Here is a 17307-nt window from a genome sequence, read left to right on the forward strand (position 1 = left end):
GCTGTGGGTTCAGCAGACCGTGAAATCTGTATTATTTAGTGTTGGTTCATCAACAGAAGATATCAAGGCAAACAAGATCTCATTTTACACTGTGTCTAAGTCGAAACAGGATGTAAAGCATCTGTTTTCATTTTTTCATTATTTTTTGGTATCTAACAATTTGTGTTCATCTTACAATATAAACTCAACTATAATACCAAAACACATGACTTCAGAACCATCAAATTTCCATTCAGAAAATAAAGAGCAAACCTGCCAAACCATAGCAGGAGGGTATAAAATGTCTTGACTATATTTTCGAGGTCTGCTTTATTGATTTTATTTCAAATAGTTCACTCTTTCAAGGTCTAAATTACTTGCTGAGACACACATTTTCTTCTTTCGGCTGCTCCCGTTAGGGGTCGCCACAGCGGATCATCCGTCTCCATTATGGAAATCCAGTTTATGATCCACATATTTGATTTGGCACAGGTCTTACAGGTTCCTGACACAGCCCTCCATTTTGTCCAGGCTTGGGACCAGCACTGAGAGTGCACTAGTTTGTGCACCCCCCCAAAGTGGAGCTCAAACCCACAGCTAGCCAGGCACACTTGATGAGACACGCATAGCCTTCAGAAAAGCAGCAGACTGTGATATGCAGGTAGCATTCTTGAGAGAGGGGTAGCTTTGCCTGTAAAAGCATTTGAGAAATGGAGAGGTTGTAGCAGGAAAGGAAGGACTGTATATCTGTCCTGCTGTGCCTTAATGAAGGTCTTTGCCTTCACCTTCCCTGAGGCCAGACCTTCAACATCAGGTTAAAACCAGCTGCAATCTGTGAATGTTGCCTCTGTTCAAAGGTAATTTCCACTAATCAGGTGTTATTGATTTAGTTAGTGATTTAGAAAGTATATATCAGCTCTGAAATTGCTTTTTTCCATGATCAGGAGCAGACTGTTTGGACAAAGACAAACCCGATTTTCTGAGGAGCTCACTTTACTGATATTCGGAAGCTCACTAGGCTTCCATATCAATATACAAAGATGACATTGAGAAAACAGGAGACAGAACAGCCAGTGAGAAATACATGAATAATTAACTTCACTATTTACAGTCAGCTCCAGAATTATTGCTACCCTTTAAAAGGATGTGCAAAATGATTGTACTGCCCTCAAACAGCTGGAGGAAATATCTAGTTTACTCTAACCCAAATCACCCTCATAAGAACTTAACATTTTCCCTTAAACCATATTCAAAGACTCAAGGATTTTTATTGTCATTCCAACACATGTACATGAGCTGGAACGACATTAAGTATCAAAGGTCCGTTTAAAACCACTCACAGGTAATAACAGCTAACACACACACACACACACACACACACACACACATATATATATATATATATATATATATATATATATATATATATATATATATATATGCACTAAAACCTGAGAAATTAGCAGCATAGCAAAAGACATGAAAAAAAAAACGTTCAGTTTATCAGTTGCTGGCAAAGCAAAGAATGTGCTTCTATGTATATATGTAGTTGCTGTAAAGAATATTTACATGCGAACAAATCCACAACCTTTAAGCTATTTAGCATTTTTCAATTGCGCTCAGTCTCCAGGAACTCTGTTGTTGCCCTTTGACCATTTCCTGTTTCCTCAAGCTATAAATATATGATTACATATGTGGAAAATCCCTTTGCATTCTATTATATTGGGATAAACCAAAAATCTTCGCAGTACAAAAAAGTCAGATAGTTCATTAATTCATTCATCTTCGGTAATCACTAGTCCTTAGTCAGGGTTGTGGTAGATCTGGAGCCTCTCCTGGGAACACTGGGAGAACATGCACAGAAACTCCACACAGACAGTAATCCAAGCTCAGGACTTAACCAGGGATTCTGGACCTGTGAGGCAGTAACACTACCCACTGCACCAATGTGCATCCCAGGGAAGATAATGGTTTTAATAATACATAAACAGTTAAAAGTACCATTTAGCACAATAAGAGCAGCATTTTTTTTATTGAAGGAATAAAACAATATATTGTGAAGCATGGTACATTACAGTTTCCTTCCTTTTTGATTTTTTGATTGAACAATGGAGCAATTAAAAAAAATTTAACAGATCTTTATCAATATTATGTATCGATAGTTCTGCAGTTAACTGTACTTTTTCTATGCCTATTTTCAAGGCAAGTAACTAATATTTTTGTAAATTACATTCAAGTTTCCACTTATCTCATTAGCAGCCATTTTGTCCAAAGTACTAAGTAACAACTTGGGTTCTTTGCTGCTAGTATTATGCTATTTCTTGTGCTATCAGATCCCTCCTTGATGCAGATAAAACAGCTATATTCCAAGCCTTTCTCCACTTCTCTTATCATGGACTACGCTATACCCAGCTCAGAGATAAAAATACTGAAGGTCCTGGCCTTCCAGGGTTAAGCACGGCTCAGAACACAGTATGAGGACAATACATTGTAAAGACCATACTGAACCCCGTGAGCTTCGACCTTGTTTTGCTCTATTTAATTCAGTTATTATTACCCCTCATTAACAATTAACCATTTGTGCATCTATTCAGCCCCAGTAATGGTTATTCTTGGATTTTACATGCTGTATATCCGGGCATTTAACTGTGAAAATCAGCTATGAACCGATGAAGTAAAACAATGTAAAATCTGTGAGAGACAGAATGATTTGTAGCAGGTTATCTGTATATACTGAGCTCAAGTACAGCACTATATCACTAGGTGAATACTGTGTCTTTCAATCATATTGAAATATTCTGTTGTCATTTTATTAGGAACACCTAGCTAATAGCTAAATGTTGTGGTTCTACTGGCCTTCAGAACAGCTTGAATTTGGCTTAGAGCCTGGATTCTATAATATGCTCCATGTGTTGTGCAGGACTGATTTACAGTGATTGTGTTACACTGAACTGCTGCACAGTCTTACCTTCTTGCTCATCCATTTCTCAGCCCTGTGCACAGTTTTTCACTGAGTAGCTAACATGTGCCAGGAAAACATTCGTCACACTCCAACCACCAGCCTGTACTGTTGACACCAAACAGGAAGGCTCCATGGACTCATGCTTTTTGTGCCAATTTCTGCTACTTTATTTAGTATGATGCAAAAGGATCCTGGATTTGTCCAGCCAAGAATCTTGTGTTTCACACTTTAACAGTCCAATTTTAATGCTCCAAATGGAGAAGCTTAAGGGCCAAGATAATAATAATAATAATAATAATAATAATAATAATAATTAATCACTTTGAGGTTCAGGGGAGGTTCCATTCTTAGTTTTTGGTTGTGCACACAGGGAGGTTCTACTCTTTTTTGTTTGCCAAAAACAATATGAAAGAGGTGCTTTCCCTTGGAAAGCTATAAGCACTAACATACAATGTTCACTATATATAACTAAGAAGGAAGGACCAAAAAAATAGAATTTGAACTATATCTTTGCTCTTTCATAACGAGGTGTAACCAATTACACAACACTGAATATGAAAGTTTATCTTTTTTTTTTTTTTTTAGTAAACATGGGACTAGAAATTGTCTTAATTGACAGGAAAGGAGTGTTTACAGAATACACAGGATAAAGGTTATTTATTATAATGAACTGACCTGAGTATCTATATTGAGAGATTTGACCTCATTTGTAATTCATATACCTAAAAAATCTTTACTCTTATTTCCATTGATTACCATAAATAGTATACATGTCGTGTGTGATTAAGTGAGTAATATGTTATCACACATGAAAAATATGATCATTTCAGTATGCCCTCCTTGGCACTATACATGTGAACTCAAGTAAAGATATGTTAAATCATATTTAATATCCACATGTGGAAAAAAAAATGTGTGAAGCAACATGTAAAGTGTCTGAAAATCATGTGTAAATTGGTGCGACTTTTCTGTAAGAGTAGTAGATGGAGAATCTTCATTTTTAGAGAAATATTCACTTGTTGTCTGATATAGGAATTCTGAAATAGAAATAGGATCCAGAAATAAGATCCAAAAGTAAGTACACTGATTAGATATGATCAAATTAAGTATTGAGTTAACTGTGAGTGAGCATGAGTGTGAAGGTCTTTTAAAGAAGAGGCTATTCCACCAGGTGGCGACATACAACATTTATTCATCCATCCATCCATCCATCCATCCATCCATTTTCTATACCGCTTATCCTACACGGTCGTGGGGAACCTGAAGCCTATCCCAGAGAGCATAGGGCACAGGGTGGGGTACGCCCTGGACGGGGTGCCAATCCATCGCAGGGCATAATCACATACACATTCACAAACAAGCCTACCATGCATGTCTTTGGACTGGGGGAGGAAACCAGAGTACCCAGAGGAAACCCCCACAGCCCGAGGAGAACATGCAAACTCCACATGCACAAGGCCAACCCTGGAGATGTGAGGCGAGCGTGCTAACCACTAAGCCACTATGCATACACGTTTATTTGTTTTAATATCAAATCGCATAAGATATAAGAACAGCAACACCACAAAATTGGTACTTGAATCAACCTCAAACTTATAGCAGCTCAAAAAAAAAGTATGGATTTTTCTCTGTAATTATTTGTTTTTTCTTTTTCATGTCTAAGTAAATGTTAAGAATGGCAGAAAGAGTAACTGTTATCGACACATTTGCTTAGACAATTATTTTTCAATCCAGAAGTAAATGTTAGGGAATTTCTCTGGCAAGAAATGTATAAGAAAAATCTATCCATCTATCTAAATATATATATATATATATATATATATATATATATATATATATATATATATATATATATATAAACATGTATGACAGCTACAATAAATAAAGAAGCCAAAAAAACATTGTGATGTTTATAAAAGCACTTTAAGCCTTTCTTGTTATTCTCCAATCTAAATGGGGCATTGAATTAAATCTATTAAAAACAAGATTACATTTGGGGATCATTGTGGGAAAATGTGTGTACTATATTTGCCCATTAAAATCACAATATTCCCAATGTACATAATATCCGAATCTTTTTGTGAGAAGTAGCATCACGCAAAATCAATTTAAAGTTAGTATTTGCGTCTTTGCAAACAAAATGGAAAAATTTCCAACAAGGAGACAAAGGGACAATCAACAGCAACAAAAACGAAAAGAAAAGAAAAAGATGATGCAGAGTTTACAAAAATAAAACTTGCTTCGGCGGGTGACGTCATTTCTGTGCGACTCCTCGGCTTTCTCGTAGCCGAGTGAAGTTGGCTGGCTGTGTGAGTCTTTTAGGAGAAAGACATGACTGCTGTTGAGCGAGCTTTGAAAACCCATTTCGGGTTTGAAAAGTTCCGATCACAGCAGCAAGAGAATGTCGTTAAAGCGGTGATGAAAGGTAAGCCTTCAGAAACCGGTTTTGTTTGGAAGATTATTATAGTTTTGGATGTTATTGAACTGGCTAGCTAGTTTGAATTGTCGCAGCTCACCACATCAGCATTTGTCCTGGTACATCTTCTTAAGGTTTTGGACGTTTAAAGCTTACATCACTGCTTTTGAAGATAATAGATTATAACAGTTTAAACCTGGTTTGACGTGACAGTAGTCTAAAAGCGCTAATCTACTGTCGTTATCCCTTTAAACGCAGGTGACAGGGATGTGTTTGTGTGCATGCCAACCGGGGCAGGGAAGTCTCTGTGCTACCAGCTTCCTGCAGTGCTGGCCACTGGCATCACCCTGGTCATATCTCCTTTGATTGCACTTATACAGGTAAATGATTGTTTTTCTTTCTTTCTTTTCTTTGTTAAATAATGTAATATGGTGCGTTGTGATGCTGCACGTGCACTTTTGTCTAGTATTAGTATTAACCAGTCATTTAAACATTGACAAATCATTTATTATGGTGTAGGAGCACTGCTTATTGTCTTATGTCAGGACCTTCAGGAGTGGTACTTGACGTGAACACCCACTCAATCTTGGCATAACTTCAAATAATCTGACCACTAAAAAAAAACAAATAAGCATAACTTTCCTAGGATTTTTAGAATTGTTCATTAGTACGAACGTGTTCAAAGTGAAACTCATTACCACACCATTGATCATCTATGTGGTCTGACAGGTTATTCCTGCACTCTTTGATGAAGCGCAACATTCATGCATTCATTCATTCATTCATTCATATTGAGTAACTGCTTTATTCTGGTCAGTGTTGTGGTGGATCTAGAACCTATTCAGTGAACGAGGAGCAAGAGGCAGGAATGTACCCCGGATAGGATGACAGGCCATTGCAGGACACCTACACGCATACACACACACACCTTCATACACACTCTCATTCACACCTGAGGGGGAGGAACCCGGAGAACCGGGAGGAAACTCACACAGGCATTAACCTGAGCTCAGGATTGTACTACGATCTCTGGAGCTGTAAGTTGGCAAGGCTTCCTGCTGTGCCACTCAAAATTGCATCTACTGCACACTTTCACTTATTTCCTTTTTATTCATGAAAGTGATTAGTCAGTGACAGCTTACCGATAGTTCGCATTTTATTCTGTCCTTTCCTTCCTTGGTGTTATAGTACTGTGTGGTTCAGAGAAAAACATTGAGTTGAAATTTACTGCTTTTGTACAGAAAATGTAGTCCACTACAAATTTCTGCATCATGCTTATGTGTTCTCTGTCTTCCCTTTGTCTTCCTGTCTTAGGATCAGATAGAGCACCTTAAAGCACTGAACATACCGGCATGTTCCATAAACTCGAAGCTCCCGTCTGGAGAGAGGAGACAGATCCTGGCTGACTTGCATGGTGAAAATCCTCGGCTCAAGCTCCTGTATATCACTCCTGAGATGGTGGCTTCTCCGGCCTTCCAGCCTTGCCTGAGCTCTCTGTGCTCCCGCAGGTTGCTAGCCTGCCTGGCAGTTGATGAAGCCCACTGTGTCTCTCAGTGGGGTCATGATTTCAGACCGGACTACCTGAAGCTGGGAGACCTGCGCGCCCGTCTACCTGGCGTCCCCTGTGTGGCCCTGACAGCGACAGCACCCAGGCGGGTGCAGGAGGACATTGCACACTCGCTGAGGCTGAGATCGCCACTCACTTTTTCCACTCCAGTTTTTCGGAAAAACCTGAAGTACGACGTGATCTTTCGAGATCTGCTGCCTGACCCATATGTTCATCTGCATGCATTTGCTAAGGAAGCGCTCGGGGGATGCTCAGCTGAGAAGGTCAGTCATTTTTTTCTGTTATAAAATAATGGGTACATCAGTTCCTCAGAACTTCAGAAAAAAGATATTGCCATAGTTGTGGGATTATTAAGTCATCACAGGCTGAAGAGATGCACAGATTTAGTCTTCAGCTCAACTAAATTGTAAATTGTAAACATTTTAAAAAAGTTTACATGCACATTTTCTTATTGATTGCTGTGTGTACCATATATTTCCTAGAAAAATAAGACTGATGTAAACTTTTCTAGGGTCTACATCTTAACTAAAACAGCAGCTACTGGGTCACACTCTCACACACCAATGGTAGCAGAGCTGCCATGCAAGGCGCTAACTTGCCATCGGGAGCAACTTGGGGTTCAGTGTGTTGCCCAACGACACTTTTTATGTGATTATCTCGTTACAATGGCACTTGTAAAGGGGAGGGATATAGTACACACAACAGTCCGTTCTAAAAGTTCCTGAGAACGGCAGGTCTTGTGGGGTGTTCCCAGTATGCTGTGGTTAGTACCTACCAAAAATGGTCCAAGGAAGGACATCTGGTGAACCAGCGACAGGGTCATGGGTGCCCAAGGTTCCTTGATGTACATGCTGAGTGAAGGCTAGCCCGTCTGGTCCAATCCCACAGAAGAGCTATTGTAGCACAAACTGCTGAAAAAGTTATTGCTGGTTATGATAGAAAGGTGCAGGAACACAAAGTGCATCACCCATGTTGACCCCTGTCCACCGCCGAATGCACCTACAATGTGCACATGAGCATCAGAACTGGACTATGGAACAATAGGAGAAGGTGGCCTGGTCTGATAAATCACGTTTTCTTTTACATCATGTGCATGGCCATGTGCGTATGTGTCGTTTACCTGGGGAAGAGATGGCACCAGGATGCACTATGGGAATACGGGACTTAAAGGGTCTGCTGCTAACGTCTTGGTGCCAGATACCACAGCACACCTTCAGAGGTCTTGTGCAGTCCATGCCTCAACAGGTCAGAGCTGATTTGGAGGTACAAGGGAGACCTACACAATATCAGGCCGGTGGTTTTAATGTTATGGCTTTAATGTTTAGATAATAATCCTCAGGGTTACCAGATCTGACAATCTAATTAGACTCTAATGCTGTATTTAGTTATTTATTAAATTGCAAAAACACTTGCTAGGTGCACCTGGGTATTTATAATAATCGAGAAATTGCTGTTTTAACTTTCTAGTGATCTCTTGCATTGAGTGAATTTAGGGCTTTAGGCTACCTCTTCCATGCAAGTGTCATATCTTGCACAGACGTATCAAACACTGTCCACTTCCAGTATTATTTACCTATCCTGGGCACTGTTCTGTATACGTCACTTAAAAATAAAAAATGAGATGACGTATGCAAAATTTCTGAATCGTGATCATTCCAAATGGGTTAAAGAGGTTTTTTTGATGGCATGTATGAACTTGATGAGGATCATGTCAAATCATCAACTTTTCAATCGGGCTAACCCAGTAATCCATGTTTGTCCTTTTCGATGGTTCTTTTGCGATATTCTTTGGTAGATTTTTGGCTCTGAATGTAAAGCAGCCATCAGCCGTGGTGCTCAAACTATAATGCTTAGTTAGAGATTGTACTTGCTTAAACTGACTCTAGCAGCTTGGTTTTTCTAGTGCACAATGCTGCTTTTTGCTCTACACCAATGATGAGATCTTACAGCTTTTCTTACCACTACTACAACTGTCTTTTCCTCCATCCACTTTTCAGATCTTACTCAAATCACCACTGATATACCTACAGTCGATCCAATACGCACAGCTAAGCTGTTTTAGTGTGATTCCACTTTTCAGCTTCTTTGATCACTTTATATAAAGCACCACACCCTACATCATAAGAATACAATCTTTCCTGATTTCAGAATTTGCTCAGATTTTCATTCAAGCTCTATTTCTTTCTAGATTCAATTACTGCAAACATTCAAACAGAAATGTTTGTAGCATTCAGAATGATACGACAAACAAATTAAGTTATTATTTGGGCCTATGTCTAGACATATGAATATTAGTCTTTCTTCAGAGGGTCTCTGAGAGCTCCTAAAAACCAATAACCTGTGTAATAAACTTCACATTAGACCAAATTTACATCAATGGCTAACGCTTGTGCCTTCTATTTTAATAATTACTAATCATTTGAACCTACAGAGAGGTAGGTAATCAAACTGTAATCAAATAATAGATGAACCTAGACAATGTTTAATATTGGGAAAATTCACTTCTGTTTGCTGAATAAACAAATTAAGTGTGAAGTGTTAAGTGTCTAATAAAAGTTATAGACAGTTTAAGATCTTAATATGTCCGACATAAACCCAGTTTATTGAAATGATTACGTACCATTTACATACCAGACACTTTGATAGGAATGCCTGTGTACCTGCTGGTTAATGTAATTATTCAATCAGGCATTCATGTGGCAACAGCTCAAGGCAGAGCTTCAGTGATCTTAGCAAACTTGAACCAGAGCATTTCAAAAACCGTGAATCTCCTAGGATTTTCATGCAGTCTTAAGGGTTTACACAGAAGGGTGCAGGAAAACAAAAAACATCCATTGAGTAGCAGTTCTGTCAGCAAAATGCCTCGTTTGTTGAGAGGGTTCAGAGGAGAATGGTCAGACTGCTTTGAGGTGACAGGAACGCTACAATCACTTAAATAGCCATGGTGAGCAGAAAAGCATCTCCGAATGCACAACACATAAAACCTTGAAGCAAATTGACTACAACAGCAGAAGACCACATCGAGCTCCACTCCTGTCAGCCAAGAGCAGGAATCTGAGGCTACAGTGGGAACAGACTCACTGAGCAGTAGAAGATCAATTTTCCCCTTGCCATGATTGGATAATTGCATGAATAAGCAGGTGTACAGGCGTTCCTATTAAAGTGGCCAGTGTGTGTTTGTAAGTGTTCATTTTTAATGAAGTTTTTGTGTGTGTTAAAGGGTTGTGGGATTGTATACTGTCGCACAAGAGAGAGTTGTGAGGATGTCGCACACAGATTGACTAAACTTGGGATTTTGGCTAGGCCCTACCATGCAGGTAACTCATGAGAAATGTTTCATGGAAGAGTTTGTTTCCAAAACGTGTTATACGCCACACTTTGTTTTCTGCAACGTGACTGAATACTTACGGGTTATTTATATGTTTTAATTATATCTGTTAGCATTACAAGAAAATGTGCTTGTTTAGAGGGTTAAAGATGAGGTTCTTCTCAATATACTATGGTTGTCCTTTTAAGAAATTTGAAAATATCCCATAATTGTTGTACAAATTTCACTATTAATGTAGACTGAAGAGTTACTAGATCTTTTGATTATTTGGTTTTTCGTTTGTGAGTAGGACTGAACATAAAGCATCAAAGGAACAAAGATCATTGAGAGAAAAAAATCGAAATGAAGTTATAATTCAGGTGAAGCACCCCTTCCAAATTAAAGTACAAATACATACACTACCGGTCAAAAGTTTAGACAGACTCATTCTTTATCTTTATTAATTTTCCCCCCACATTTTAGAATAATAATAAAGTCATCAAAACTCTGAAATAACATGAATGGAACTATGGGAATTATGTTGTGATAAAAAATCCAAAATAAATCAAAATAATTTAGTATTTTAGCATCTTCAATGTAGACACCCTTCTTGCCTAAATTTTCCAGAAATGTATTTTTGGCATTTTCTCAACCAATTTCTTGAAGAATCCCCCTGAGATGCTTTTTAAACAGTATTAAAGGAGCTCACACCTATACTGGACACTTATTGGCTGCTTTTCAGAAAATTTCACTCCAAGTCATCCATTTAAAAAATATATTTTTTGTAAATAAAATGTTCGTTTTCTAATGAAAGAAATGAATATGTTGGCACAATTATATTTTTGTCTCAAACATTTAATCATACACGTTCAGATCAAAAGGTTTTTAAGATCATGAGAAACATTTCACTCAAGTGTCTCTAAACTTTTAACCGGTAATGTGTATATATAAACCCAATCACTAAATTCAAATCATTTTATTTACGCAAAGTTACTTTTATTGTAACACCGTTGATACTGTTAACTTACCTCTATATAAATGGATTCTGTTACAGGATATGGGATTAATTAAGGTGGTGTTATTTGCTTAATAAAGCCCAAATTAGATGCTTGTTAAATGTTTATTCACTATGTACTAATCTTTATTTATCATGGCCTGTATTGCTACATGACTAGACAAAAGTTATAGGGAGTTGTAATAATGCACAATAAACACATCATTAAAAATCTACAGGGTCTGCATGGTAATAGGGTATACAAACTATTGAGCATGAATTAATATTTTTAATGACCATGTTAGACCTTTAGGCTCAAAGCAGTGCCAAGTTTTTACTCATTTAAGAACGAGTAAAAAAAGCTGAATAAATCACTGATACGTTAATATGTAGTCCATATTCTAAAGTAAAAGTTTAGTTATTACTCATGAAGGACTAAAAATTAATACATTTTCAATAAACTGCAGTCACCTGACCCAACATAGAGGTTAAACATGGTCAAACATGGACATTTAGGTTATTAATTAATGCTCAGTAGTTTGTACAAAACTGTTCTAATAATGTGTTTATAGCACGTTATCACAACTAATGATGCATTTATTAGTCATTTATATATAACATATCTCCAGTTATGTAGCAATACAACCCTTGAATAAAGACTAATACATACGGTTAAATTTGAGCTTTGTTAAACAAATAACAAGACCTTATGTGTTCTTTAAAATAGTGTTACCTATGATCCTTTAAAATGAATTTTGGTAGTAATGTAAGTCATCTTATTTTTTTTTATTATTCTATTATGTTCAGATGTTTTTATACTGTTTATGGTTTTGAGATGTTCTAACTGATTTTCTATCTATTGCTACTAATTATTTATTTTTATGTCAAAATTTATTCTAAATAAAAAATAGATATTTTAATCCAGTGATAGTTTGTTGTTTCTGATGGACATATAGATTTGCAAAAACTTGCCATGTGCTTAAATAAATTTTGCACGAAGGAATCATTTATAAACAAAACTTAAAATGACACGAGTCGCTGTGGTTTGGAATGAAACGCTTCACTTTTATTCTTAGGTTCCTATTGGAAATACAGAAGATGCTGTTTTTATTGCTTTCATTAATGTCTGTGTGAGCAGGCCTGAAAGCAGGAGATCGCACTGATTCACAGGCTGATTGGATGGAAGGGAAGGTGCCTGTCATTGTGGCCACTGTCAGCTTCGGGATGGGTGTTGACAAGGCCAATGTGAGGTGAGTAATGATGATCTGTTTCTATCAGCAACAGATCATTTTGCATACAGTGTAACTTTCTTACTTACAATGCAATACTTCAAATTCATGATCCCATTTGTGACTGTATGAGCATGCTCATAGATATGTCCTGATGTGAGATATCTTTGTATCTCACAGGTTTGTAGCTCACTGGAACTTGGCTAAATCCTTGGCCAGTTATTATCAGGAATCGGGACGTGCTGGTCGTGACGGCCTGCCCTCTTCTTGCCGCATATACTACTCTCCCAGAGACCGAGACCAACTCCGCTTTCTCATATGTAAAGAGATCACCCGCAAACAGGCACGTAACACTGAAAACATTACACAGTGATTGGTGAATATTAGGTTATAGTTTAGATTACATGATGAAAAGGTTCAAGTTTGATACTTGTAAAACTCAGACAGCTTTCTTTAACCTGACTCAGTTTCCCTATTTCCCAGTAATGGATTCAATGCATGTCTTAAGTTAAGTGAAGTTCAAGCTCCTAAGTGGTGCAACTTTGAAAGTGTTCACTCTGGTGCTGAGAAATGACAAGACAGACTCCCGGTGAAACCACAGGGCTGTAGCCAGGAGTCTGAAAGAACATATTTGGCCCTCCTCTCTGGGTGGGAGAGATGCTGTTATCCTGTCCCCTATTAATCAGAGTAACACTTGTCAGTTGTGGGTGTCTGTGAACTAATGTGTATGGTACAGAGCTGCTATCTTTCCGACTAAACATGTTCAGCTGCTCTGTGATGTGGTTCCAAAAGATGTGAGCGTTTGCTTCATCTGTCTCAGAGGAAAGAAGTATCAATTCAATTCAATTTGATTTTATTTATATAACGCTTTTAACAATGGACATTGTCACAAAGCAGCTTTGTAGAAATTTGGATATAAATAGTGGCAATAAGAAAACCTTGAGAGGATCCAGACGAGTTAGTGCTAATTGTCTTAACAGGAACTTGAGTATGAGCATCATTATCGTTTTAACTTTAAGTATATTGTATTCAAACTGTTCATTGATGGAGACTGGAGCACAAACTGTTCCTAGTAATTGCAGTCCTAAGGCTATTCACCCTGACTGGTGGTGCTGTCATGAGATGGTGAGAATCGGCAATACTTAATCTTGGGGAAAACGGGGGGGAAAAAAATCATTTTCAAAATGTTGATAAAGGTATATACAATGAAAACAGAAAGCTGTACTGTGCTTTTCTGTATCACAGATAGGTTTTAGTGTCTCTTGGGCCTCACTGATCTGTCCTAGTGCTTTGAACATCATATTTACACATGAAAGTTGAAACTGCCCACTCAAGTGGCTTTTTTTTATTTTGCTGGATCCTGCGGGATCCCAGTCCTGATGCAGAGTTTATACTTCCAAATCATATATACATTATATGGCCAACATTTTGTGGAAACCTGATGAATCACCTCCATATTTTGGTTTGTTGTACATTTTATTCTCCTGATTTAGTCCCACTTTGCTGTTATAATAACCTCCATTCTTCTGGGAAGGCTTTCCACTAGATTTTGGAGTGTGGCTGTGGGAATTTGTGCTCATTCAGCCATAATTGATATCTAGCAGTGATATCATGAGGAGGAGGCCTGGCACACCAGTTCATCCCAAAGGTGTTCAGTGGGGTTGAGGTCGGGGTCTGTGCAGGTCACTTGAGTTCTTCTACATCAACCTTGGCAAACCATGTGTGCGTGGACCTTGTTTTGTGAACAAGGGCATTGTCATGCTAGAATATGTTTGGGCCCCTTAGTTACAGTAAAGGTGAAATCTTAATGCTACAGCATATAAATACATTTTAGACAATTGTGTGCTTCAGACTTTGTGGTAACACTTTGGTGAAGACTTACTTATGGGCGTGATAGTCAGGTGCTAGTTTATGGGAGTGTACAGGCTCAGTGATTCATTGTTGTTAAATTTAGGCAATGAGATCCATATGGTCCTCCACATGCTCATTTTCAGATTCGCAGTCTTCCTAGTTGGTCTTTTATAGTTTAACACAGTTCATACCATGCCTGGAATCTAACAGGCTTTTCTGGCCAGTGCTTTAATGCCTTATAAACAACTTGGGGAATAAAAGGTTCTTAATATTCAATGTATGTTTTAGACTTGTAGTTTGGATGTCACTTGTGTTATTGAGTGTTTTTTAAATGTTTCATCAAACAAACCCTTTCTTTCAGGAGAAACGAGGGTCGGAGAAAGAACAGGACAAAGCACCTCTGCTGGACTTTGAGGCCATGGTTGGTTTCTGTGAACAAGAGGGGTAAGATTTCATACACTAAACACAGTTTAAACTTTGCAGTTAACAGGTTTGTATTTATTGAGTGTCATATAGATTTACATAAAAGAGAGGAACATGTTTTATTATAAATTGCTTAAATTATTAATACTTAAAGGTGCTACATGTAAGATTCAGTGGGAAATATTTGACTGTGTTTTTGATCAGTATGGAGACATTTAACAATAGTCATGACCACACTGATTGTATTTTGAAAAAATTCCATATGAAATGAGGTATGATTTGTTTAATGTTTCTCATTTATGCTTTAGACGTGGTTGTTTGGAGATCTTATAATGTCCACGTTATGGATTAGTTGTAAAAACTAAATCTTACTTGTAGCTCCTGTCTTAGTACTTTAGTCAAATAATAAAAAATACATTGAATAAATACAGAATTGCATTGGTTGTGCTGTTCATCCCAACCATTGCCCATGTTTCTTTCATTTACATTTGCTCATTTGGTTGAAGCTTTTATTTAAAGTGACAGTTGAGAAATGATCCAACTGAGCAAGTGATGGTTAACGTCTTGCTCATGGACCCATTAGTGGCAGCTTGGTCATTGTGGGATTTAAACTCAAGACCTTCCGATCTATAGCCCACAGCCATAACCACCGAGCCGCCACTTCCTGTTCCAGTTGGCTTGCATAGCTTTGACAATCCTTCCCTGATCCATTGCTCTCATACATACCTAATAGGTATAGTACAGATTACATTTGTGAGCTTATTCACAAGCATCACATAAACGTTAAAGAGTAAAAGCGACATTTGCAGTTTTAGTTCATTCTGTATACTCTGAAGTTCTTTCAGTTGACACCAGAGGGCTGACAAGACCATGCTCTCCCCTCAGACTTTATTTCCTTTTTATTTTCTTTACTGTGTCATGGAGGTAGGCATGAAAAGGCCCAGTGCAAAAACTGTTTCCCCCAAAGCTTTTGTAGTGACCTCTCTCTGTCCATTCTTTTCTCTGTCCCTCTTTAACTGTCTGGTATCTCTCCATGGTTGACTGAACTGTAGAGATGGTTCAGAGGACAGAATCGTTATTTCTTGGCTTTTGTCCACAGCTACAGCAGCACTGTGCACAAGCAAACACCACCAAAGCCAGGAATGTCACTGAAAAAAAACAACACAACTTTATTCAACATTTTCTCCCTCAAATAGGAAAGCAAATAAAGTTAAATTTAAAGGAGTTGGTGTTTTTGGATTTCAGGCCATATCTATCAACACAATATTCTTGATTTCAAAAGGACTTGGACAACCTGTGCTTCAGCACATTGGGTGAGAAATGACAGACACCCACAGTGCCTGTAATTTCTCACCCAAAGCGTCATGGCAGAGAGTGAAATCTATGAGAATGCATTACTGTGCAGTGCCTCTGGCAGTTTCATAAAATGCCATTTTTCCAGGCTGTCAGATTGGCACATCTCGGTCTGTATAGTTCATAGCAAAAATATAAAATAAGACTCTAAAAATCTGCCAACAGCTCTTCTCCTATTTCTCATTCTGTTCTGAGAGCAAACCTATTTTGATTGTATTTTTATGTAGTTTCATCTGTTACTAATCATCAGTGTGGCTTCCCACTTGTTCCATTTATTGAAATAAATGCATTTCCATTTGTGGGGGGGGGGTGGAAACTCCTGGGATGTCACTGTGGCTGAATTCTGCTAGTAATATACTTCGGCTTCTCTACATTCAGAAAGCTTAAATATATTTTACCAAAACAAAATATTATGTTTCTTTCTAACCTTGACTTGGTGTCTACATGCAACATGTGGTGTAAGGCCACCTAAAGGTAGTCAGTGACGGTAACAATGTCTTACTACGTACTACTACTTGGTAATTACATTGAAGGAGCAGCTAAATATTTGAGTGTCTCAATATCCAGAGCTATTTAATGTAACCATGAAGACATCAAACTTGTTTTTTGTCCAACCTAAAATGGCCCAGGAATCGGTCATCAAAGAACCTAATGCATCCATTTTCGTGCCATTTTCATGTTTTCTCACATCTTCTCCAAAGGACAGCCAAAGCCAGAACCTTTTTTGTTGGTGATTTTGACACATGCTGGACTTAGAAACCTAGCTCTAGCTCTATGAACAATCTTTGTTTACTTTAAATTATACATGGTTTGTTGACTAAACTGTGGTGGTTAGGTTTGGCACCATTATGCATTTGGTGCATTTTGCATTGTGGTTTTATCTGAATGCATCCATGAAGTAGCCTGCAAAATATAGATCTGCCCACATGAGAGAAATTAAATTACTACACACCCAAAGTTGTGTATATATATCTACTCAGTATCCAGCAGACGTGTTAAAAAAATATTTCAAACATGTGGCACTTACAAACAAAGAGGAGGAGGATGAGGAAGCCTCCTACGTCGATGGAGTTTGCTTCAGGTAGAGTCTGTAGCTTGGTCCAAATCTTTTGGAGGATATCAAGTACCTCCTGTTTGGCATCCATTCTCTCGGCTGGTCACAGCTGTCAGTAACAAGTAGACAGTACTCGGATCAGTGCGCTGACTCTGTTCCTAATCTGGATGGC

General features: G+C 38.0%; 1 protein-coding gene across 1 annotated transcript in view; it reads left to right on the top strand.

Annotated features, from left to right (window-relative positions):
• The first annotated feature begins 5132 nt into the window (after positions 1–5132).
• The window catches only part of recql5 (RecQ helicase-like 5), a 37477-nt gene continuing 25302 nt past the window's right edge, over positions 5133–17307 (top strand). Inside the window, exons 1-7 of the mRNA XM_053610163.1 lie at positions 5133–5366; positions 5616–5737; positions 6672–7187; positions 10145–10241; positions 12364–12475; positions 12635–12797; positions 14667–14749. Of these exons, the coding sequence (XP_053466138.1) occupies positions 5273–5366; positions 5616–5737; positions 6672–7187; positions 10145–10241; positions 12364–12475; positions 12635–12797; positions 14667–14749 (1187 nt within the window). The 5' untranslated portion in view covers positions 5133–5272. The remainder of the gene's footprint in view (positions 5367–5615; positions 5738–6671; positions 7188–10144; positions 10242–12363; positions 12476–12634; positions 12798–14666; positions 14750–17307) is intronic.

Source organism: Ictalurus furcatus, chromosome 2, assembly GCF_023375685.1.
Source record: "Ictalurus furcatus strain D&B chromosome 2, Billie_1.0, whole genome shotgun sequence".
NCBI lineage: Eukaryota > Metazoa > Chordata > Actinopteri > Siluriformes > Ictaluridae > Ictalurus > Ictalurus furcatus.